Source organism: Ascidiella aspersa, chromosome 8, assembly GCF_963924565.1.
Source record: "Ascidiella aspersa chromosome 8, kaAscAspe10.2, whole genome shotgun sequence".
NCBI classification, from domain to species: domain Eukaryota; kingdom Metazoa; phylum Chordata; class Ascidiacea; order Phlebobranchia; family Ascidiidae; genus Ascidiella; species Ascidiella aspersa.
Genome location: NC_139454.1, coordinates 7,126,069 through 7,149,773, shown reverse-complemented (window position 1 = coordinate 7,149,773; position 23,705 = coordinate 7,126,069). Strand labels below are relative to the sequence as shown.

Here is a 23,705-nt window from a genome sequence, read left to right as displayed (position 1 = left end):
AGCCCAGACAGACACAAGACAGAGCTGCGGGGCGTTTCGTTATCACCAGTAAGGCGGGATGACGAATGTGTGGGGATGAGTGGAGGTTAGGGTTATTTTGGCCGCAACAGCATGCCCTTTCCATCTTTGCATTTTAGTTTGCTTGAACTTGCACTTCAGGATTGGTTATCGAAATTATTTGTTTCTATGCCCCCAAGCGATTTTTCTTACTTTTATAGAACCACCTTATAACCATCAAAAGTCTATGGTTGAAATTATGAACATTTTATTGTAATATGTCAAGTTTGACCTGCATATCAATATTTACGGTCGTATTTGCCCAGCATGAAATTAAAAATCATATTTCACTGTTAAGAACCGCGTATAATTTGAAAGATTGTAGTGAGTAGTTTATCCAATTGTGCTTACGGCAATTTTATTTTTAAAATACTTCAATCACTTTCTTTGCCATAACTAAAACGGATTTCAAGAACAAATAGACCACCTTTCTTTTTTTTTGTCTATTGCTTACCTCAACGTTTCTTAGGCACCACAGGGCTTAGTTATACTCTATCGCGAGGCCAACTCAAAGTTTTAGCGCACCTGGCATTAAAGTTATTATCATTGGGTTTTTGGACGCAGCACTCTGTCATAGCGTCCACATAAAACTATAGGCTTCGTCAAGATTTTTTTTCGAATAAAAAACTAAAACGAAATCAGATTAAAATGGATCGCTGTGGCGATTGAAATGCGATTTCGTTTAACCCGACAAACCCTTTGCGTTTTTTTTCGGCGCAAATCGATTTTCCCCGAAGAAAACAAAAAGAAAAAACGGAAACAGATGGTCCTTGTCTAGGCGGCGGCTTTTTCGAGAAAAAAAACGAGGCCGACCAAAACGACGGTTTATTTGCTTAAGGATTAGCAAAGGGGGTGGTCGGCGACCGAACGATGAACTGGCAAGGCTAAACAAGCCTCCGCTTACTCGCCTTGCCAATCCAAGGTCGACGGGCGCGAAAAATCATCCCTAAAGCAAACAGGAAAGGCGTTACACACCTTCTCGCGCTCGAAATCGCGTCACAATGGCGGCATTGTGAGCGCACATAGATGACCGCGAGCGAGCGCGCGTAGGCCGGAACTGTGGAGTTGTCGGAGACACAACAAGGTTGGTTTAGGCGAGAATTTGTGAAATGGCAAAATTCGCTTCTACAGGAGCGCTTTTCAAAGCCCATATAGAAGTAGGTATCATTTTCAACGTTTTGAAAAACTCTTTCTTCATTTACAACGAAGGGTTATTCGAAACGTTTGAAATGCTACCTACTTCTGTATGGGCTTTGATATTCCTGTTACGTCTTACTACAACCTCCAACCATTATGCTCCAAACCAACGCTTTTTCTGTGCGTTTTTTAAGCCTTATAGTCAGTTAAAGCGAGCGGGATACAGTTGAGTTGGACCTGTTATTGCGCCATTATAGAGAAATACCTGAACAACACAGAAACATGGTGCAACATCAAGAACCTGGCAATTTATAGGATAAAATAATACCTGGTTGCACTATGCACGGACATGTAATGTAGCTTGATCATGAATTACAAAGCCAAAAATTTCGAGTAGGTCGACATCATCTTGATTAAGACGTTTCGATACAAGCTTGTATTATCTTCAGTTATTAAACCTTGACGCCTTATCAACACCGCTGTACCTTTTGAACACCTTGAAGAGGCTAATTAAAGATCCGACTATATAAACTCGAAATGATAAAACTTGCGTCCACCTTTTATAAGTAAAGCTTGATTTATTTCTCAGTCACATTAACTGAAGATAATACAAGCTAGTATTAAAACGTCTTATATCTACCTGACCTTTTTAGCTTTGCAATTGATTTACAAGCAAAATTTCTCAAATATTGGTGAGTTTGTCCGCTTAAAAATAAAATACATTTACTTCTTGAACTGTGGTTGGAACCGTTACATAGAGGTGTGTAAACAGCGTGGCCCTGAAAATAACCTGTCAATTCCCCTTTGGCGAGTCGGCCGTTTTTTGCGTTATCTAACATAAGCGTATGAAGTGCAGTGGTTCTTAACCTTTTATGCGTCGTTACCCCTAAAGAGAACTTCCTATAACTTATGAGCTACAATCAATCATTTAAAACAACACAAAAATGGCGTAATACTTTGAGTTCAAGTAAACAACAAAATTTGAGCATTGTCTTAAACTTTTGTTAGCTTTTAGGCAGACTTGGACAATAAGATTTATTTTAGCTTTTTAAAATTAGATTAGAATTAGATCATTTCGAGTTTTCTCAAATTAGATTAGAGTGACAATTACCGAATTTTTAAAAAAAATCGAATTTAAACTAGAATAACATTTGATTATTTACAAACAATTTCATTTAAATCGAGAAGTATTCTAGTAAGAGTGTGAATGGTGAATATATTTATGCTAATTTCGATGTCTTTTAGATTAACATATGTTTTTCAGACTGTAAAAATTAAGTTCAAACCAAAGAGTTTCAATTCAAATTCTTTGTTTTGACTAAGAGACCAAGAACGTCGTTGGACAAAGTAGCATTTTTGGTAAAATCCGAATTAGATTAGAACTAAAATTAGAGCACACAAGCAAATCACAAATTAGATTAGAATTAGAATTAGCCGCATTTTGCTCTAATTCATTAATTAGAAAACTAGAATTATCTAGTTGTCCAAGTCTGCTTTTAGGTGGTCATATTTAGCAATGCATATCACTGCCAAAATCGCCTTCAGGAAATTACCCTTTTTGCGAGTCATTACCCATAGGTGAAAAATCACTCACCTAAACACTGCAAAATCGGCACAAAAACCAAAGGGTAAAACAAAAACGTGATTGCTTTCACACGGGGTCGTGAACCTTTGCCTGGCAAAGCTTACGGTTGGATTCAAGCTTTCACTGTTGTGTAAATTCGTGTGGTTTGACATACTTCTCGCTAGACATTTTAATGAGGCCTCCCTGTTCGCCAAGTTGGCGTTCTTACGCGAGCTTGCGTTGGGTTTTAAGCGGCTTACGGAAACGCGCGTTGCAATTAAGGCTTATTATTGCGACCCACCGGCATGCTGGTTAAACGAGACTGGTATATGAACGTTTTTTTTTGCACAAGGTGCGCAAAAATGTGTTCGTGAAAATGTGCAAAAAAGTGCGCACATTTTAAAATGCCTTTAAAAGTTCCTTCAAAAATTAGCGCACTTTTTTCCGGAATGTGCGCACACGAAAATCGTAACTAGGTATTAACTCTAATTCTAAACAAAGTGGGCACATTTTTAAAAGGCATAATCAAATGTGCGCACATTTTTGCGAGCACGTTGTGTTAAACGACGCCACGTCCCCCCTGTTGGGTCAATTTCTAAAATGTGAATACGGTGCAAAATAGGGTTGAACAAAAATTTAAAGCAACAATTGAAGGGGTTTCGTGGCGGCTTTGCTTGTACATTTATTTCAGCTGTAATTTTTACAAAGTTTCAATTGGAAGACATTCTATTACAGAAACGGAAACGTGCTTGTCGTGCTTTATTAGTAATCAAAATTAAAAAAATTTGAGCACAAAAACTGTCTTAAATGAAATGTTATTACATCTTTTACGACATCAATTTTTTAAGATTTGCTGTTGCTGCCAGGCGTTGTTTAACTCGTAAAATTGTCCTTCCGGCCAAAATTTAATAAAGTACCGACGTTTCGATCACCTATTCGGGTTTACAAGTTCATCAATTTTCCAAATTCGACATTTCAGTAAAATTTGACTGGGTCATGTGTGTCGCGCAGAGCAAACTTTCGAAAACTTGTTAGCAGTTAAAGGTAAAAAACTACAGTAAAGAAGGCACGGGATGTGACTGGGTTCTTCCAATTGGCCAAGAACGAGGCCCGCAATTTCTGAACGCATCCATCACAGTGTGAGCCCAGTTCCCCGACAACCTGTCTCCACTAGGGAGCAGGTGCCGCCACGAAAGTGATTTAAAAAACAAACTCATTCACAAGCCAGTGTTTTTAATATTGCATTTGCAAACATCTACCGACCAACTAATAAAACTTCGGCGGCCCGCAAAGGTCGATATTACAGCCGCACAATAAACGCAAAGGCGGTCCTTGGAGATCTCGTATACTTGGCGGGCTGGGAGCAAGCTATAACCAACGATGGGCTTTGTTTAGTTACTTAAGCGAACAAGATACTAGTGTCGACCTTTCGCTTACACGTTTACTTACGCCAAGGCAATAAGAGAATCCCCGAATGGCCGTTGAGGCCCGGCATCACCCCTTGAGGCCCGCCGCCACAAAGGTATGACGTCACGCCCGCAGACCGCGTTCGGGTATGACGTGATCGTCATTTCGTGCGACTGTGGCAGACCGATTTCGCGAAATTGACACGTTTGGGAAAACGATGATTGAAGGTTGCGGTAAAACATTCGTGCGAAAAAAAACTAGTAAAGATCGACAGAAGCTAACACTTGGTGAACGGTTTGAAATAAAAAAAATTGTTTTTAAATATGCCCACGAAAATTTGAAACGTTCATACTGTGTTACCCACTTTCTTATGATTATTTATCTTTCTGCGATTCCAAAGGAGTGTTTACAAGTTCAACGCGGTTGCGACTCATGACTGCTGTTTATCGCTGGGCCAAGCGACTGAACTGGCACATACAAAACGCGCCTGGTGTGAACCAATCTTAACATTTAGAAAACGAGGTGCGTCTAGCAGTGTTGTAATGGCTGACTTTTAACTACACTCAAGTCACTGTTTTCAAATGGCTTGTCCTAAGCATTTTGGGCAAGATAACTTGACTTAAATTAGGCTTTTTGGTCAAATGACTTTGACTTGAATTAAAAATTGGGTTATTCAACTGAATTTTGGCACATAAAACAATTTGCTTCAATATATTGTGTTTTTGTTAGTTTTTAGCCGAGTTATTGCTCATACTCCCAAGAGTTTATCAATTTTCATAGTTTAACGTTTAATTTTATGACAAGGACTTGACATGGAATTGACTTTCTCTAATACTGACTGGACTAGGACATGACTTTTGATATTTCTTCAAAAATACTTTACTTACAGTTGAGTTATTTCACAAATGACTTGACTTGGACTATTTTAAAATGACTTGTTTACAACACTGGCGTCGATAACCAGTCGATTTACCCACCTAGTAATCCGTAGTAGAAGGGTTGCTGGGCGTAGGACCCAGGGGCGTCGGGAAGGTGGAATATTGCCCCTGGGTAAGTGTTCCACACGAAGGAGGGGCGCGCCTGGTCGGGGAATACCCGGTCCCTGATGATCTGAGGAAAAAAAGTGTCATTTTTAAGGCGGTGTCTTAAATTTATATAACAAGACAACAAAAGTGGCTTTGTTAAAAAACTTTTTAAAGAAAAGATTACAGACGTGAAATGAATATATGTGACTTCACACGCTCGAAAACTACAAAAATCACTTTTTTTAGATATTTTTAGAAAAATTTTGCGAGACCTTATTGCAGAATCAGGTATTAATATTAAACACCTCAAACTAGATTGATTAAAATTACATAACGCTGAAGAAAACAGAGGGTCGACTTTTTATTACCTAGCTGTTATTTTGATGAAAGGACTTCAATTTCCAGGATATGCTCATATTCAAGGACCACTACATTTCAGCGAAAAGCCATGCCTTATTGCCTTAGTAAGAAGGCTCAATCGACAAAATGATTCCCATTTGCGCAAATTCCGAACGAGGCACTAAAGTGAAAACTGAGATGCAAAGTTGTATTGCGTCATGGCAGATAAGCGAGAAAATAACCAGTGAACAACGTTTCGAAAAAATGACTCATCACCAGAAACCCTTTTAAAAAGTACAATACCCCGCAATCTGGGCCACAGCTGATTGGTATCAAATGCCGTCTTTTTCGAAACGACATGTTAGGTTTTTTCAATAGAGAGGGGACGGGTTCCATTTCCTAAACCTAAACGATGCTTTTGTAGATTTTATCTTTCCAAAACTTTTTTTTCGCCCTTTTGGGTCGATTTTGTATCTCGACAAAAAACAAAAATTTGATGCACAAATGACTAAAGCAGTGGTTCTTAACCTTTTTTAAGCCGCACCCCCCTTTGGTAATTTTCCGATGCCTTACGCCCCACCTACGAAAAGCAATTTGTAATTTTTCAATAATATATCGCAAAGACAACAAATAGGAAAGTGCAGTAATGGCCGCGCGAAGCGCGAAAAAAATTTGAGTTTTATTTGATTAAATTGGCTAAACTGTAGGTAATTCAGAAGACCTCGCATTGGGCACACAACAAATTCCTCGTGCTCGAAAGAAGCCGTTTTTGACAAACGTGTTGTGAGGGCATGGACTCCACAGTTGTAACTTGGAAGGCTGTGATGTCGTCTGTCGAGCGCCGAAAGAAAAGCGCAAAATTTAAACATTGCGTTATCGCTTTTAAAAGGTGTGACGACACCCAATAATATTGCAAAAACATTATATAGATTGACGCAAACAAGTTCGGATCCCCTGTTGTAGCCTGTGTGATCATATATAAAATATCGATAAAAATATTTCGAGAAGGGGGGGCCTTTAGTCATTCATCTATAAGTTAGCAGAAGTGTGATTTAAATGGGGCCGTTATACCTTCGATGAGATGTGTTTTACTATTTTGCTAAGAAAAGGTGAACAAACGTAAGAAAAAAAAGCCCCCCCCCCCCCCCGGTTAAGAACCGCTAGACTAAAGTAAAGTACAAAAATAAGCAAATTTTAGATAAGTGCCAGGCAAAAAGGCCGTGTTTTTTTGGTCTATTTTGCTTGTTGTGAGCACAGAATGACGTCACTCGGTATAGGAGCGGATCGCGATACTTTCTGCCAAAAATATCGGGTATGTGCATCGAAATAAAATGTATCGGACATCCCACCGAGTGACTGAGCTGCTACAGAGGCCGGATAAGTGACAGGGCGAGCGGTAATGCGGTGTCACTGAGGCCACGGTTCGGCTCTGACCAGGGATTGGCCTTTTCCGTTCCAACACACGAGCGAGTTGTGAGCTAATGGACGGTGGCCGCTTGTGTTTCACTGCACACAGCTTATGGCGTCTATCGCTTATTGTGTGTGTCTTGTGTGTGTACATTGTGAAGTTCTAAACCTGAACGATGACGTAATTAGAATCTCAGGCCATATAGAAGTAGGTAGCATTTTGAACGTTTTGAATTACTCTTTTTCCATTTTGTTCAATTTTTTTCGAAAAGATACCTACTTCTGGATGGGCTCGGATATTCTGATTACGTCTTACTGCTATACTTCTAAACGATGAGCTCATCGGAAAACCTATTTATAGCCTATCGGCAATTTTGGCCCCTACTGTAATGTCAAATCTTCGTTCACAAAATTCTGCTGGGAATTGCCCTATTTTTGTACAAGTAAGCTTATTAACTTTAACAATGCTTTTAAATCTTAAATTTCGTCTTTTGGGGAAAATCACATATCACTGAGTAGAGTTTTAGCCGTTTGGACAACTGGATTCGCTAACTTGGGTTCGTTATTGCGAATCAAAGTTTAGGAATCCCGAAATGAAAACTACGAGCAATTAAAACTAATGACTCGCCGTCAATAGTACATTAAAGTCTGTTGTAATTATTTCGACTAGGTATTGGCTTGTGGTTTTGCACCGAAAGATGCGACTGGAATCTGAATTATTTCACAAAGTACCTAACTTTGAAACACGAAGTTTAACGTTAATCAAAGGGGATGTTGGCAATTTAGAGTTTTAAGTTAACCTATTATTATTTTTAATCGAAGTTATGAGAAGCAGCAAATTGGCATATTTGCCAACTAAAACACGGCAATTCGTACAGCTGTGTTGCGGCAATAAAGCGCCGTCGGCCAAGTCGCATACAATGACAACCGAAAGGCAAAAAGTTGGCTTTTCCTGTTTTGCCTTAAGCACGACTAACGCTTTTTTCGACGGGTAGACAGACTTGAGCAATAGGCTGAAATTGCAATAACATTAGCGTGGGTCATCGAAATACAACTAAATTCGGAATAAGGTCACAATTACTCAAACAAACTAAAATAACGCCTATACGGGAAGACCTCTTACCTCACATCAAACCCCGCCCCAACTTTATCGCCAATTTTCAAATAATTCAACCCTTAACCCAACTTCTAATCACGCCCATTACCCACCCCTAACCCCAAAATAGGTAAAACAGTCCGGCGCCAAAACAGCGGCGGAGAATTTTCCAGCACCCTATTCATACGTTTCACTTATAAAAGGTGGAACGCAATTGTTATCAGTCTAACTCTAAAGTTTCTATCGTTGTAGCATTATTTAGCACATTCAGGTGTTGACCAGGTACAGCGGTGTTGATAAGGTGTCGACGTTGAATTCTGGGCTGCAGTCTTAGGTAGATGTCGATCTATTCAAATTTATTGACAAGCTACATTACAGATCTGTGCATAGTGTACCACATATTCATATGGTTTAGGACTTATTCCGGAGGGTTTGGGTATTATTCCGTCATATGTATCATTCGCGTTTAGTTTTTATTGTTTCGTATAGACTACTCGCTGTAAATATTGTTTCTCGATAGGTATCATTGTGTGTTTCCGTGTGGATGTTTAGAGATCTGTGCCTAGCTAAGTTTATTGCAAAAAAGTACGCATTACCTTTTTGTATTTTTTGTAGTAAAATTAAACGGCGAAACAATCATAAACGCATAACGGCTAGGATTTTGTTAGTCAATTTACAGAAGTACATACTTACTGTCGCTTTTCGCCTGAGTTATGAGTTTTTATAGATTCGCCTGAGTTATGAGTTATGACTTGTAAGTATCACAAAATTACTCGTCGAGTGTTCGGTTACTGATAATCAATCCAGGAAAACGGCAATTTAAAGCAAACTATACAGTGTTTCCGATATGTCAGGCACATTTCTTTGGCTTTTTGACAAAACTTGAAATTCCGATTCCGCATAGTTTGGACGTAAAATGTAATTTTAAAAAGCTATACAAAATACGGCTGAAATTCGTGTACAATTTTCGTTAACTGCATAACTCAGTCTAGTATATATAAAATACAGATATTCGAATCTACCAGCATTAAGAGTCGCAGAGTTCAATTCCTGTCATTCGTAATAACGAACAAAACGTCATCACGTTAAGAATTTAAGAAAAGTAAATGCCACTAGATTTTGTAAGCCATTGTTCAACTTTTACACAAACACGCAGCGCGTAACTCGACGCAATCAAAATCGCATTAAACAATAATCGCTCGTTAACAACTTGAGTCACGTTTTTTGAGGCAGCAACGAACCGTTTTCGAGCGACCTTGACAGCTCGCCCATCATGCCTCAAGGTCATTTTCACCTTGACGTGCAAATCGGGCACGAGACTGTCGGACGTTTGGGTCAAGTGTACACAAAAACGCAGATTTTAAACTGGGTTCCGTTTGGGTCGGTGCAACAGTCTTTTTAATCATTAACTAGTAAACTATAGGGTAATCAAACTAATCACTAATCAGATGGCAGCGGCGCTATATAAAGACAAATTGTATTAAATTCTAGACAAGCAAAGTAGCTACTTTGACATGATAAAGCACGGTTGTGTGAAAGCTTGTCAAGAATTCAACACAATTTGCCTTAAATTGTGCCACCTGCTTACCCTATTTAGAATTAGACAAATACGGCTATTTACACAGAATAGTAAATTATATTATTCGTAACACATACTTCTCAGTGAGTATTAATGATAACAATCATATCACAGCTTGTGTATAGTTGGTAGTTTGCAAGAGTATTGATTGGACCATTAGAGTAATTATTGTACCGTGACCTTTTTATTTTACTTGTTTAAAAAATTAAAAAGGTCCGACAGAATATAAGAAAGCAGAAGGGGTCCGCCATGTAAAAAAGTATGACAACCACTAAAGGCTGAAATTGACTTGCGGGTAAACAGAATAAGGGACAAGTGCACTGTGGTCCTTGCAGAACCTTGAACGCCAAAATACGTAGTTCTACTGTCGGCCACCCAAGGCGAGAAATGTGGGAAAGAAAACTACTGCAACGCTACGATCATCGATTAACATTGCTTAAAGCAATTAGGCGAACTCAACTTCTGAATGCAATTATAACCTCACACTCTAAATTTCCCATTACCAAACAGAACTTTATATTTCGTTGAGGGGTAAAAATAACAATATTGAGAAAAAGAGATTTTCAAGAGATTTTTAGAAGAGATTTAAGTTCGGCTTTCCTTTTTGTTATCTTTATTGTGTTTTTTTACTCCGTTGAAACGACATTTAACGTAAGACAGTGTGCCACTGTTTATATTGACCGGAAAAAACAAGTCGAACGGCGTCTGTGGTATTTCAGTTCCGTTCACGGAAATCGAAAAAGCTCAACCGCAGACGCAGTTTGCGAGTCAGACGCCAAACGCGAAAAACGAGAGAAGAAAAGAGAAAGGCAGAGGGCGTGAGAGAGTGAGGGAAGAAGGAGCAAGTGCAGGTTTATTCAGGGCGACGCGCAACACACGTCAATCGACATATTTCGACTGAAGCGAAACAATTGACGCCGTCGAATATATCGGCGTATGACAAGCGGCATTTTCGTCTCAGCCCGCTTTTTTTCCAAGGCGGAACGCGACTTTCTTTGTTCGCTAACGAGCCGGCACGCCGAATTTTCGGCATTCCTTTTTACCGCCGGGGCAAGCCAGAATTCGCCCGCTTTTGCGGCACACACAATTTGCTGTCTTTAGCAGGCGATGATTTTTTTGAGCTTTATTACATTTTGTGTGGACGCATTGACCAGTTAAAAGGACTTGATTCCTTAACAAGTTTAAGCAGCCATGAGTAGCAAGTGGTTGTTTTTTTTTTCAAGGAAAAGTACGCAAGGCACCCTGTTAAATGGCACCGGGATTTTCGGAAATTTTTGTAGATGTATAAAGTGTTTTTTTCGTTGGATTTTTCATGCGCATATCCAAGTAAAAATCTTGAACGTTTTATCCAGGAACGTGGGGCGGTATTTGATTGGGCAAATTTACAATCAGTTTTTGGCCTTCTTTACAAATCTAACAAGGGTTGTGAATATCCACAAACTAAGAACTTGTTTACACCGTTTTGCGCAAAAATTTAAAATACCAGTCCACGTGTTCGAGTGGTATCTGGGCACTTTCAATTGTTCACCGCATACAACAAAAAAATGATTTGTGAAAGAAATCGGTTTCCCGAAATGCCTTTACAGTTTCCGCGTTTTCCTATCGCTGTGTATAGATAAAAAAGCCCAGTTACCTATTTGAGATAGGAGTTAACGAACACAGAGCTAGTAGCGATAAAAAAACATGCGGCTTATTGCCCGCGTTATGCCGACCTAGCCAGGAGAAATAGTTGCCATTCCTGAGAAGTCGTGTGGGAGTTTGAACGGGAGGGGGGGTCAATATTAGATCGCTGCGGGAAGCGATTAAATAATAAAGAGTTGGCATCGAGCCGTAATGTTGATTTGGCGCGAGGTCGTAAAATCACGAATGGAATCGCGATTCTTAACAGTGTGGCTTTTGCGCTAGACGAAAATGGATAAGAGATGATAAAATGAAAAATGAGTATGGCGTACTAAAGACACGTTTAAAAAGCGTTACCATCATACTTTTTTGATTCTGAAAAAACAGGAGACAGAAAATACTCACTCTGTTGCTATACAAAAATAACATTTAGTAAAGGAATATCCGATATATTGCATTTTATTCTGATACCGATACCCGAAAAAAAAAAAAACGAGCTTGAATAAAAAATTCGAAATGTTATCGAAAATGAGGGTCAAAATCGAATTGAGTTCAATGTTTTAGGGCAGAAATTTGTTTTAGCATTGAAAAGATTACATTAATTCCGGTTTTTAACTGATATTTTTTTATTATTTGGCTTACAAAGTATACAGTTGAAACGTTGGATCGCCGACGATTGCCAAATTTTAAATATTAATTAGGTATCGGATCGGCACCGATAACACCCTAGTATCGAAAGAGTACCGAAACTACCACTTGGCATGTAAAGGCTGCACCAATCCCTATTTTTATACAACCCTATGCGCTTTAAAATTGTTTTTCGAGCGGAAATAGCATACGGTTTCTAGCGAAGAAATTCAAATCGAGAACGACGGGTTTCGGTGTTTTGTGTACACGCGCGCGCAAGACAGGAGCCCGTTTGAACAGAGGACACCACAGAGTGGGCGGGATAATTATAGAAGCACACAAAGGAAACGAAATCGGACGAGGGGTGAGCAAGAATAGAGTACAACATGACCTCACTTGTACGCCTTGCTGCTTTGCTTTTTTATAGCAACCGCCATGTATCTATAGACCAGAGGTCGGGAACCTTTTCAGGTTAAGGAGCCATAAAAGCTGAAAACAAGATTCCTTCTTTAAAAGGAACATATTCCCGACCCCTGCTATAGACCATATACGTATAACACGACTACTTCGCAAAGCGCCACGGTTCCTTTTAGAAGTAGACTGCTGGGCCTTTTTGTAAGCCAGGATTGTTAAGAATGCCGTTTTACAAGCCCACAGTTTCCTATTTTTCATGCTTGTTAACGCAAGAAACGATTTTTTGAAGTAAACACGTAAATTGGGGCTTCGTAAAGGTAAGCCAATCGGCTTTATCAAGTAAGTCTAAAAATTGGTAGAAAGTTTAATGAAATCCGGGGCTTTACATGTTCAAATAAAAAACTACATAAAAAAATTCGATTTGGTTGAATGGTGAAACAGGGAAACCAGTTGCCGATTGGCTAACACGCAAACAGCGATTAACAAAACGTAATTGTGAACAGCTGGGTTTCGAAAAAAGATTTTTTTTAATGGCTTAAATTTAACTATCAATCTAACTGTGTTTGAAATCAAAAGAGCTCTACTATAGCTATTGTATTTTACCTCCGCGTTTAAACGTCCCTACAGGTCTCTTTTAACAGGGTTAATGTTACCCGCTTTGATTAATATTTCGCCTTGGAGCTCCAGCTCATATTACCTGTTTTGTTTTGTTTTTTTTGACCGTGGCACGACCGAAAAAAATACCGATCCCAATCGTGTCATTCACCACTAACAAATTTTCTAAATGTGTGATAATAGATCAAATAAATAATAGTTAGCATTTTATTTCGATTGGACAGACAAAAAGCATGGCCGTACAATACGATATAAAATGACGTCATTAATATGCCCAAACAAGCAAAATATATTAAATGGAAAGTTGGAAACGTTTAAATTTGTTTTACCAGGTTAGAAGGCAACGATTTCAGAAATTTGGTTTTATCTTCAGTTGTAAGCCTTCTCTATTTTTTTTGTAAATTTATCTTCAAGGTAAAAATCGCTGCTTAGGGTTGAGCAAATCCTGTCCCAAAAAAGCAAATCCTGCTCCAAATTCCTATTTAACTTTGAAGGAACCGATGCAAGTACCGACATTATACCACTTGACATCACGTATTGGACTTAAATATATATTATCAGACATCCAAAATTATAACAGAGTATATCGTCCTACCTCCAACGTGGTACGCGTCATGGCGTCCACTGAAGAGAAGTAGGTGTTCCACAGGAACTGCGATTGCTGCCGCAACTCCATGATCCTGTCGTCCGGGATGTCGCCGAGAGTGCCCGGTACCTGCCGCACCGGATTAAGATATTCGTTAGGTATTGTGTACGCAGTGATTACTAAATCGCGTACACTACATTACCTTGGCCATTATGTTCAAAAATTTCGCGGGTAAACATTTAAAGAGAGGATATAAATTTTACATTTTGTAAGCAACCATGTTTCTCGACTCGCTCCTCTCTGAGCCTGTGTAGCTCAGTTGGTAGAACGACGGTCCCGCTATGACCGGAGGTCGTGGGTTCGAACCTCACTGCAGGCTAGTTGTTTTTCTAGCCTGTCTTGCTTGCATTATTTATCGACAGATTCGGTGAGTCTGCGATGGCTTTCGGTGTACTAATGATACGTAAGCTGTAATCGTTGGTCAAAAAGAAGCTTGAGAAGGGCGAGCGCTAGATCACAGTCGTTAACACACATATGTGTCTGCCTGTTTCAATTAGTCTACCAGTTTAGGCGGAATTTAGTTTATATATACATTAAAAGAATATATCAATTTGATTGAACTGTTTTTAAAGAATATGTCAGCTCTTTTCCCATTGGGCTGGCTGCTTTCAACGCAAAACTTCTATTAAAAAAGAATTTTTACTTAAAAACGTAAGAAATCATTTGTAACGCCAAAGCGGGAAAAACGTGGCATAGGTTCGACGTGCGGTCTCATACATTGCGAAGGTTATTTCACGCCGAGGTGTAATTTCACCAATAAGCACTTGCGGCTGCTCCCGGTTTTCCGGTACGGGTAGGAAATGCCGGTCGTTCTTGTTTTATCAAAAGGGCGCGTGTCTGTGAAAATAATACGTCTAAGAAACGATGAGTTGCTGAACACAGCACATTCAAACTTTTCTATTTATTGGTGAATTGAAGTAAAAATAAACGAGTAATACCACCAACAGTAGGGCTACAACTTAAATTAAACTTAAATACCCGGTGGAATTAAAGAGGTTTTTTTAGGCAAAGATTTTCCAGTACGAAATTCGTAATTTAATTAACTAAATAAGGCTAAAAATCTTTATATTTAATGAAACAAACATTTGCTCAGTAAGACATTTTCAAAGAGGAAAAACTGACTGACAGCCTGGTTGATAAACAGTTAATGACGTCATTAAGTACGTCTTGTGACATAAACAAAAATATTTTTAAGTCCCAGTTAAGTCATAATTAGAGCAAGTCAATTTCAAGTCAAGTCCTTGTCATAAAAAATAAACGTTAAAGTATTAAATTCTGTTTTACTCGGGTTTTTAAACTTTAAGCTTTATTGCCAACCAAAAGTGGGATGTTGTTAAATAAGGAAAATAGCAATACTATAAAGGGCAGTTAATTTGGGATAATGTTGCGAGCATTTTAAGCCTGAAATTTCGCTCCGCGTGGCAGTCTGGCATCTTAACTACTACATACGCCGTGTAGTTTTGAAAAGCAAACTGCGCCGACCAAAACTGCAAGCTTTAAACAAATAGAAGGCCTCATTGTTCGATCGTAAAATCGTCGATTCGTAAGAGAACTGGCGTGCTGCTGGAATAACGCTGCTAATGGCTTCTTGGCTCCACAAACGTGTTAGCGGTGTAGGCAAACATAGGGCGGGTTTTTAACAAGCGAGCTCTAAAAACAGCGATAAATCATTGGAGTAAGGTTTGCAAACAAGATTAACTTTACTGCGATGGCATCGCAATGTTAAGGATATTTAAACGCGAATTTTTGGGAAGATTGCTTAGGATGGTGGACCCAGTAGACGTCAAATGGCGTATAGGCACACTTTAAGTGGGGGCAATTTTAATCGATAATTTGGGTAACGCGTTTTCTTCAGAATTTGTTTGTAACAAAACGGTTAGCAATAAAAAACAATATTTTAAGTCTGGTTTGTGGTTAAATTTTTTGCAGTCGAAGTGATGTGGGTACGGTTACCAATTTTGGGGGTAGAGGTAATACGTTGATGGTTTGTAGTAAAAACATTTGCGTACAAAGCATAATTTATTGGGTAAAAAACTAGGCTGACAAAAAGCGGGTTTTGTAATAAAACCGTTTTTCACGTTAGACCTTTTAATACAAAAACGGCCTTTGTGGAATGTTTTTCATGGTTCATAGGAGAGACAAAATAATTAAACTAATATTTTTGATTAGTCCGTTTACCTATGCACGGTTGTGCGTAAGATTGTCAATATTCTATTTCATTTGTCACTCAACAGTCCAACCGGATTTTTAGATATCGAATTAGACAAATGTGGCTATCGACAAATGTTGATAATCTTCAAAGTCCCCTTGTTTCCTATTTACAAGCGGTTTGCCAAGACACCGGCATTTTAACGGCAGATTAAGTCCAGAAACACAGGAAAATACACACACCTGCAAAAGTAGCCGTTCCTCCCAAGTCAGACTAGCCCTTGACCAGTCAATGACCTCGGCGAAGGGCAGCATCCAGCCGTTGGCAAGAACCACTGGAATACAAGCGGCCTGCAGTGACTCTAGGTAGCGGAAAGAGCCGAGACGCCTTCCTCTGGGAACCATACAGAAGGTGGAGTTGTGCAGCAAGTACTGGTAGTCCCATCTGTGGAGAAATGGAGCGGTTAGGTATACAAATACAGGGGCACGGTTTTAAAACTACAGGAATTCCTAAATGAAATAAGGTATAGTAATAGCTTGTAAATGTTAAATTTAGCATGGTGTAAAGCAGTGCTTCTTTAGGAGCAAGCGAGCTAGCTTTTGCGCTAGCTGCATTCGATAAGGGCACGTTTTTTTTATGTATAGGTAAACCGTACAGGGGCAAGGTATGTGAATTCGCCAAAACATTTTGTTTTTTGGAACACGTTTGGCAACAGCTAACAGATGGTAGTTTCTATCGCTTAAATAGAAAAGGTAGTAACAGCATGTAAATGTAAAATTTAGCATGATGTAAACAGTGGTTTTCATCCTGGGGCCCCGGTCCCCTAGGGCCGCTTTAATGGGGGCCGCGAAGAAAACTCTAAGTTAATAATGCGCTTAATCAATGCTAAACCGATCTTAATTAACAAATATGTCTTAAGACGGGTAACAAAGAGTATTGCTTTCTGTACAGGGGTGTATAGAAAAAGTAGAGGGACACACGGTAATGGACCCTCAAACTATTTTTTTTTGCCTATTTTAACTAAATATAAAAATAAAGATAACAAATTGAAAAAAAAATTCTGGCGCCAGTGTATTTTTATCTTCCGTGTGAAACTGAGTGCACCTACAATCTTCAAACCCAACAGACAGCAATTTCGAACCTAAAGAATTTTAACGTGGACGCTAATTTGCACAGCGAAATTCTTCCAGTCAAGAGATTACCTTCAGAGGTAAATGTCTTAATTTTACTGGTTTTCTGCTGGATAATGTGCTACCACGTCTCGCATGCTTGTATGAGTATTTGAAAACACAAAAATAGTGTGATTTCTAAAATTAACAAAAAGTTACGCAGTACACTGCGATTTTCTTGAGTCAGGTTTGAAAATCACTTGTGTAATTTAAAATTCGTCAAAGGATCTAGGGAGCATACCAGTTTACGAAGCAATGTTCTTTGAATTGAACATGGCGATCAATATAAGCTGCCCAGCAACGACATATGCCAACAAAAAGTTCGGACAAGGTTATCAAGGGCAACAAAACCAAGCACCCCTTAACTCGGTCATTTTTGACCGGACGAAAGGTGTCGGACCGGCAGCATAGTAGACGGCGGCGAGATGGGCGACGGAGCCGCGGCCAAATCAATCATTAACACGCCTTCCTGTCCGATTTACACGTTGGCGCACAGCCGTCTGCTGCGTGCTACCGCAAATATTCGGCCTCCTCTCGCCCGCGGTGCCGTCCTTTCGGCGATTAAAGACGCGCCCAGCCTTTAACACTAGAATAACCGGTGGGATCATTTGGACCGTTTTTAGTTTTTAATCGTTTATATCTCCGCTTAGGTAACTGTTAGAATATTGAAACTTCCTGACTTTGCCTAAGTCTAGGTCACCTTTAAGTCTGTATATTTTTAGTTCACTAGAATAACCACAGTATGAGATACCACAGTACGGGTAATGACATGCAACGTGGGGCAAATTGCCCAGCCGCAAGACTCGTACGAATCAAGTGAGAACACACAATAAGACTCGTAAAGCAACAACATCTAAAGCGGAAATATCTATTATACCACTGTTTTGAGACAGTGGTTCTCAACCGGGGTGCGACCTGGTGTGCCATTTCTAATGCTTAATGGTGCCGATTGGTATTTGAGAATTTTTATGAATCTCATTTTGGCAAAATCGGTAAGCTTTTTGATACAACTATTTGTGAACGAATAGAGACCATTATATAAAATTACATGTCCTAAATGGACGAATCAATATCTAAAAATTGGGGGAGTTAGTGTTGTATTTTAACAGTAAGTGGTGAAGTCAGGTGAGGGTTTGGGGCTAGGTAAAAGGTTGTTGGTTTTTATTCAGACATGGTTATCTTTAAAGATATGTACATAACATTTGAGAAGGGGGTCTGTTTAACTAAAAAAATGCGGTATAAAGGCATGAATGTATACTTCTGCACTTTTGCAGGTGACTTTTGCCTTATTAAATGCTACATCAAATCACAGAAGGCTTGTTGTCGATAAAGGCAAAGGTGCAGACTCTACAGAGGGCCCTTGGGTGACCTTTACACAAGGTTACCAGTAGAAATGCCCGATACTTTTTTATCAGGACCGATACCTGAGGCTGAGTGATAGTATGGGAAGTCGTCCGATACAGGGTGCTATCAGCGCCGATCTAATATCAAACTTTTACTGGTATTTCTGTCACGGTTTGCGATCCAACAAAACGTTTGTACATTCAAAGGAAATTCCCCAACAGTCGAATGTAGCCTAGCTTTTTATCGCTAAGTTTACAAAAAACAAGTTTGGCCCTATAAGAAACCTTTACACTGTGATGACGTCTAATTATGCCGAACCGGTTTGTTCAAAATATCGGGTATCGGCATCGGAAAAATATGTCAAGTATCGAACATTGCTACTTCCTAGCCACGAATGCCGCGGTGTCAGCCAGGTACCTAGCACCTGTTGAGGGTCATCAGGCAAGTTTACACAGACACTCCAAAAACGGCCGGCACCCTTTCCCGGGCAAATCAACTCAAAGTAAAGGCAACAAAAAAGGAGCCGCCATCATCTAAATGGGCCGCGTAAACTGGCCGATTAGCGTTCGGTCTGTTCGAGTGCTACTTGGACGGTTTCGTGTGTTTAAATGGCCCGATGGGTTCGTCGGATCGATGTGGATTGCGGGTACACAAGCCACTAAAGTACATAGGCACAAACGGCGCTCTTCACATTAAGGCCAGCTGCGTTGCCCTGTTGTATTTCGGGAACCCGAAAACACAAAGTAAGATCCTGGTTTGTAGTGAACAGTGTTGCAAATAAGTCATTTTGAATAGACCTTGGTCCCAGTCAAATAACATAAGTCGAAGTAAAATGTCACCAGTTGCCCAAGTCAAGTCCCAGTCAAAACAAGTCATTGACAAACTAATACAATTGGTGAATGCGCCCGATTATGAGCAACAACTCAACTAAAAATATCAAACACGCCATAAAACTGCATGAAAATTGTATTACGTACAAAATTCGAGACTAATAACCCAATTTTATACAAAAATATTTAATGAAAACACTTAATTTTTAAGCATTCGAAAAATTGACTCAAGTCCGAGTTAAGTGATTCGTTCAAAAGACTTAAGTCAAGTTAACGTCAAGTAATTTTGGCCAGGGGTTGAAAACAGTCATTGTATTTTAGCTTGATAACACTGGCCAACAAAAAAAATTTTCAAGTGCCACAAAGATTTTTAAACCGTATCTGGGCGATTTGGGGCCAATAAATACGAAAATAGCATCCGTTTCTTGGAATTGGCCATAGTTTGTGAGATGTCAATATCACTATAATGTTCTAAACACAACGTTGAAAATTTGTTTTTTCTGTTTTTTAATAAGACACTTTTAATTGTATTATGTCTTTGCAAGGTGCACTGTAAGGTGTAACCTACGCGTTTACTTTATTCAGGGCTTTCATCTTGCAATCGATATTTCAGCTGACTGGGAAACAAAAACGATGGGTTTCAACTTTTAATGTTGCCTTTGTCAACAGACATAAAAAATATGACTGAAAAAAAGGAAGCGGGGTCTTCAAATTGCGTGCTACAGTCGTTAGTAAAGCTGGAAAGCGCGGCGTTTTGTTTCGGCCCATTACTCAACTGTTTGTTGCCAAATTTGTGACGATTTTTGCGGCGAAAGTATCAATTTGCACGTTGACACGCATCACACAGTCTCACCCCCTTTTGATCTGGGTGCGGCGGGTCCGACGAAAGTACTGTTTACGTCTTGAACGAGCCACGGTTCAAAGAGAGGGGCAGGCAGCCTACAGGTCGCGCATTCTTGTCAGCAGTTTGCGCCCTTCAGTCTCCATTACTGGCATCATAACGCGCCGCGCAAGCCAGCCAAGCGATCAGCGCTTAGGCCCAAGAAGGAATACAAATTCGTTTTCGCTTGATCGCACACGCTAGGGCAACTGCAAAGGCGAAAGCAATGGAAAAACGCTATAAGGAAAGCATACGGTGGGGTAAACTGACAGTCTACAACAGTGGTTCTCACCCTTTTGTGGCTTACGGGACCCCTCAAAAATAATAAATAGATTTTCGGCACCCCGACTGAAATTTTCGTTGAGTATTTTACTAAAATGGAACTGGAACAGCATAATCAACTTAAAACATGTAGGAAAAGGTAATTTTATATAATGGTCTTTAATCGTACACAAATAGTTTTATCAAGAAGCTTACCAATTGAGAAAAAGTCAGATTCTTAAAAACTCTCAAATACCTATCCCTTAAGCATAAGAAACGGCACACCAGGCCACCGCGGCACCCCGGTTGAGAACCACTGGTCTACAATACAGCCGCTAATAGAACAGGGCGCAAAACGACGTTAAGACGTTAAGTACCTCAACCCCAAAGCAATCGCTTTGTAGTGGCTAGTTTTCAATGGCCACGGCCCATAAAAGACCGGGCTACTCACTCGATAATCCCGACGACACAACACACAAAAAACTGGGGCGTCGGCTGACAAACCGCTTCGAATTACCCCCGTGAATAGCGGTGACGTCACGAGGGGTGTGCGCGTGGGGGTCGGGTTTCAGGGGGGGCACGGCTCGGTGTGGGTTGCGGTGGCGAAAGGGGAAACCGATAGGTTGTTTGTCAGGCGGCTAATTGGTGCAAGGAAGAAACGAGATTCTCCAGCGTTTCACCGTATTTGCCGATTACCCTCTGTAAAGGATTAAGTAAGCAAACTAGTACATATCGTGATAAAAGTGTTGTAAACAATTAACTTGATTTAAGACAAGTCGTTTGCCAAAATACTCAAGTCCAGTTTATTTCAACAAATTGCAAGTTCGTGCCAGTGAATTGGCGTTAAGCATAAATTAATTATCTCATTCCACCTTAAGAAATTCTTAAAAAAAACAACATTTAAGCAAGAAAACTTAGTGCATATCGTGGTTAGTAGACCCGATGCATACAAATCCCCTACTTTTGATCTGAAACCCCTTTCTTAATTTTTACATGGACGTTGTTTAGAAGTAGAAAAATAAGCTTGTTGATAGATTACATGTGCACTCAGAAACTGACAAGACACAGTTTTTTTTACTTTACCCACTTTTCGCTTTTTTGATGTTTTGCGATGTCACTCTACAAGCAACTTGCTGATTGCGTTAGCTTACTTTAATGCAACAGAAAAGTCAAACATCGTATTGACATTCAGATATTATGCTCAGGGCAAAACATGTGTTACGTCGTCGAAAGCACGGGCAAAACAACATGACATTGCACAGGGGCTCACAGGCGCACACCGTTTGTTGTTCTATCGCAGACGCATCTCGTCAACTTGCTAGATGCAATCTGCACGCGACAAGCTCGGAAAAGGGCAAATCGCGAGATCGCAAATAAGCCGCATTTCCGCTCCGGCTTAAAACCTCATTGGCAGGCTGGCAGTAGATTCTTACCAGCCTTCTGGTGACAAGAACTTTTGGCCCCAAATTCTTCTATATTTTGATCTCGTCCTAATAGAGGAAAATTAATTCAATTATGACATTTTTTTAAATACTTTTTTTTTGCAATAATTTGACTGATTCTTTGGCCCACATAGTCGCCTAGTCGCCAGTATTCTGTCATAATGCTCATTTGAACAGAATAGGAGTATGATTGCGCCGTTTATTAAAAAATGAGGGCCTTGGTTCATTTCGAATGTCATTCCAGAAAGAGTTACTTAAACCATACACCAGAAACCGCCTAAAGGCCTGTCGTCAAAAAGACATAGAGTGTTTACGGGCAAAATTTAAGGTTTAGCGGGTTGAAAGAAAGTTGGCAAAATATAAAGCAAGGCTTTGAGGCGAGCGACGTAAAACCAAGATAGCGCAGCAGCACATTCGTTCGAGCTATTCCAATCTCGAGCAAAATCTTTCGTAAAAAACGACGCTAAATTTTCGCAATCAAAAAAATTCACACAAAACGGCAATTTGCGCTTCTTTGAAAAAAGCGCCAACTTATAAAAAAAATACATTGCTAGAAGCCGATTTTTAAGCCCTTCGGTACATAACGACGAGGGAATCGTATATTTAGGATTTGAAGTCACAACCTCTATATTACGAGTCCAACATGCAGAGAAGGCGACTTGCATTTCCCAGTTACACAAATACACAACAACCCTGAAAACGTAATTTAGTAGCGTTACCTATGGGAATGGTATCCGCATACCAGAGCACGTAACTTCGATTACCAAAACGCATGAAAAGCATCCATCTGTGATTTCCACCCTGTCTAGCTATGAAAAGTTGGTTCGCTGTCTAGAGCAGCAACTAAACCGGTTGACTTTGAAGATTTTTTTGGCTGGCGTGAAAAAACGAAATTGCGGTTCTTGAACTGAGTTTTATAAAAATGTAAAAGTTGTCCGCGTAAAATTAGGCTGCCACGTAAAAATGAAAATAATGGTTCCAGGGACGGCCAACAGAACAAGGAATTAACAAATACACGAGACGTGGATAACACAAACGGCTTGTGTTGGCGTCATATTAACTGACAAACAATAAAAAAAAAAAAAGTTCTAAACGTTAGCTGCAAAAGTTAGACTGTCGCTTTGAAGCAGCTATTATACCGTTTAGGAATTGCAGAAAAAAAAAACGAAAAGCCTCGGTTGTTATCAAGGAATTCTGTTTTTTATTTTTTTTATAGTCAACCATAAGATGTATATTATAGTCTTTACCAGGGGTTCCAACCTGGGTGCCATGTAAAATTAAAAAATATAGTATTTTTTTAAATTTATAATCTCTAAGTCTATACTACACTATAACAAAAGAAATAAATAAAGATTTAATAAAGACAGCAATGAGCTACTTCTTAAACTTGAGTTTACTTTTTTTGTTTTAGTTGTAGATTTATTAATAAATCATATTTTAAAATTTGCACAATGGATGCCCCTGCTAAAAGAAGGAAGTATGATAAAAGTTATCTGTTTTGTATTGATAGGATTTTATCCTTCTACCTACTGGTGACTGTATAAACCAGTTTTATCATTAAAATGACGTTTTTTGATTTTTTAAAGGTTGGGAACCTCTGATCTATACCGACGTATGGCAGACTGTGGCATCCCTTCACACTATATTTGACTATTTAGATTTAATGTAAGTTGCCAATTCCGCCACATAGAGAGCGTCGCGTCCCATTTGCCATTGAATAGAATTGTGGGCAGGTTTATAGCAACCGAGCTCAAGGAGCAGACAGGAAGCCATAACTAGCATATTGCGTACAGGAATATACGAGCTCGTAACATTCTATTCGAAAGATGACGTGAATGTGAGCAGAAAGGACCAATGCAAAGCCTAAGACGGGTGGACTTTTTTTATGCCTTTCCATTTGAGTGAGTTATCTTCGGCAGCGTTTATGAATGTCCGATAATATACGAAGCCAAAACCCGGGAAAACAAAGTGGCCGTATCGGTGTTTTAAGGGTAGAAGTGGTGCCGACCTGAACTAAATTAATTGCATTTTAGCAATGATTTGCGATGTAACTGAGCTTTTCTACGTTAAAACCAATTTGTTTTTAGAAAATACCCT

The 23,705-nt window shown here is 39.6% G+C and overlaps 1 protein-coding gene and 1 non-coding gene across 2 annotated transcripts in view; one reads left to right on the top strand and one right to left on the bottom strand.

Moving 5' to 3' along the window:
- Positions 1 to 23,705, bottom strand: part of LOC146135583 (exostosin-1-like) — a 54,326-nt gene that overhangs the window by 18,354 nt on the left and 12,267 nt on the right. The window contains exons 3-5 of the mRNA XM_083395899.1: positions 15,925 to 16,126; positions 13,483 to 13,602; positions 5,143 to 5,275 (exon numbers count right to left, since the gene is read on the bottom strand). Of these exons, the coding sequence (XP_083252025.1) occupies positions 5,143 to 5,275; positions 13,483 to 13,602; positions 15,925 to 16,126 (455 nt within the window). The remainder of the gene's footprint in view (positions 1 to 5,142; positions 5,276 to 13,482; positions 13,603 to 15,924; positions 16,127 to 23,705) is intronic.
- Positions 13,778 to 13,852, top strand: Trnas-gcu (transfer RNA serine (anticodon GCU)). The gene has a single exon. It is a non-coding gene; the product is annotated as a tRNA-Ser (tRNA).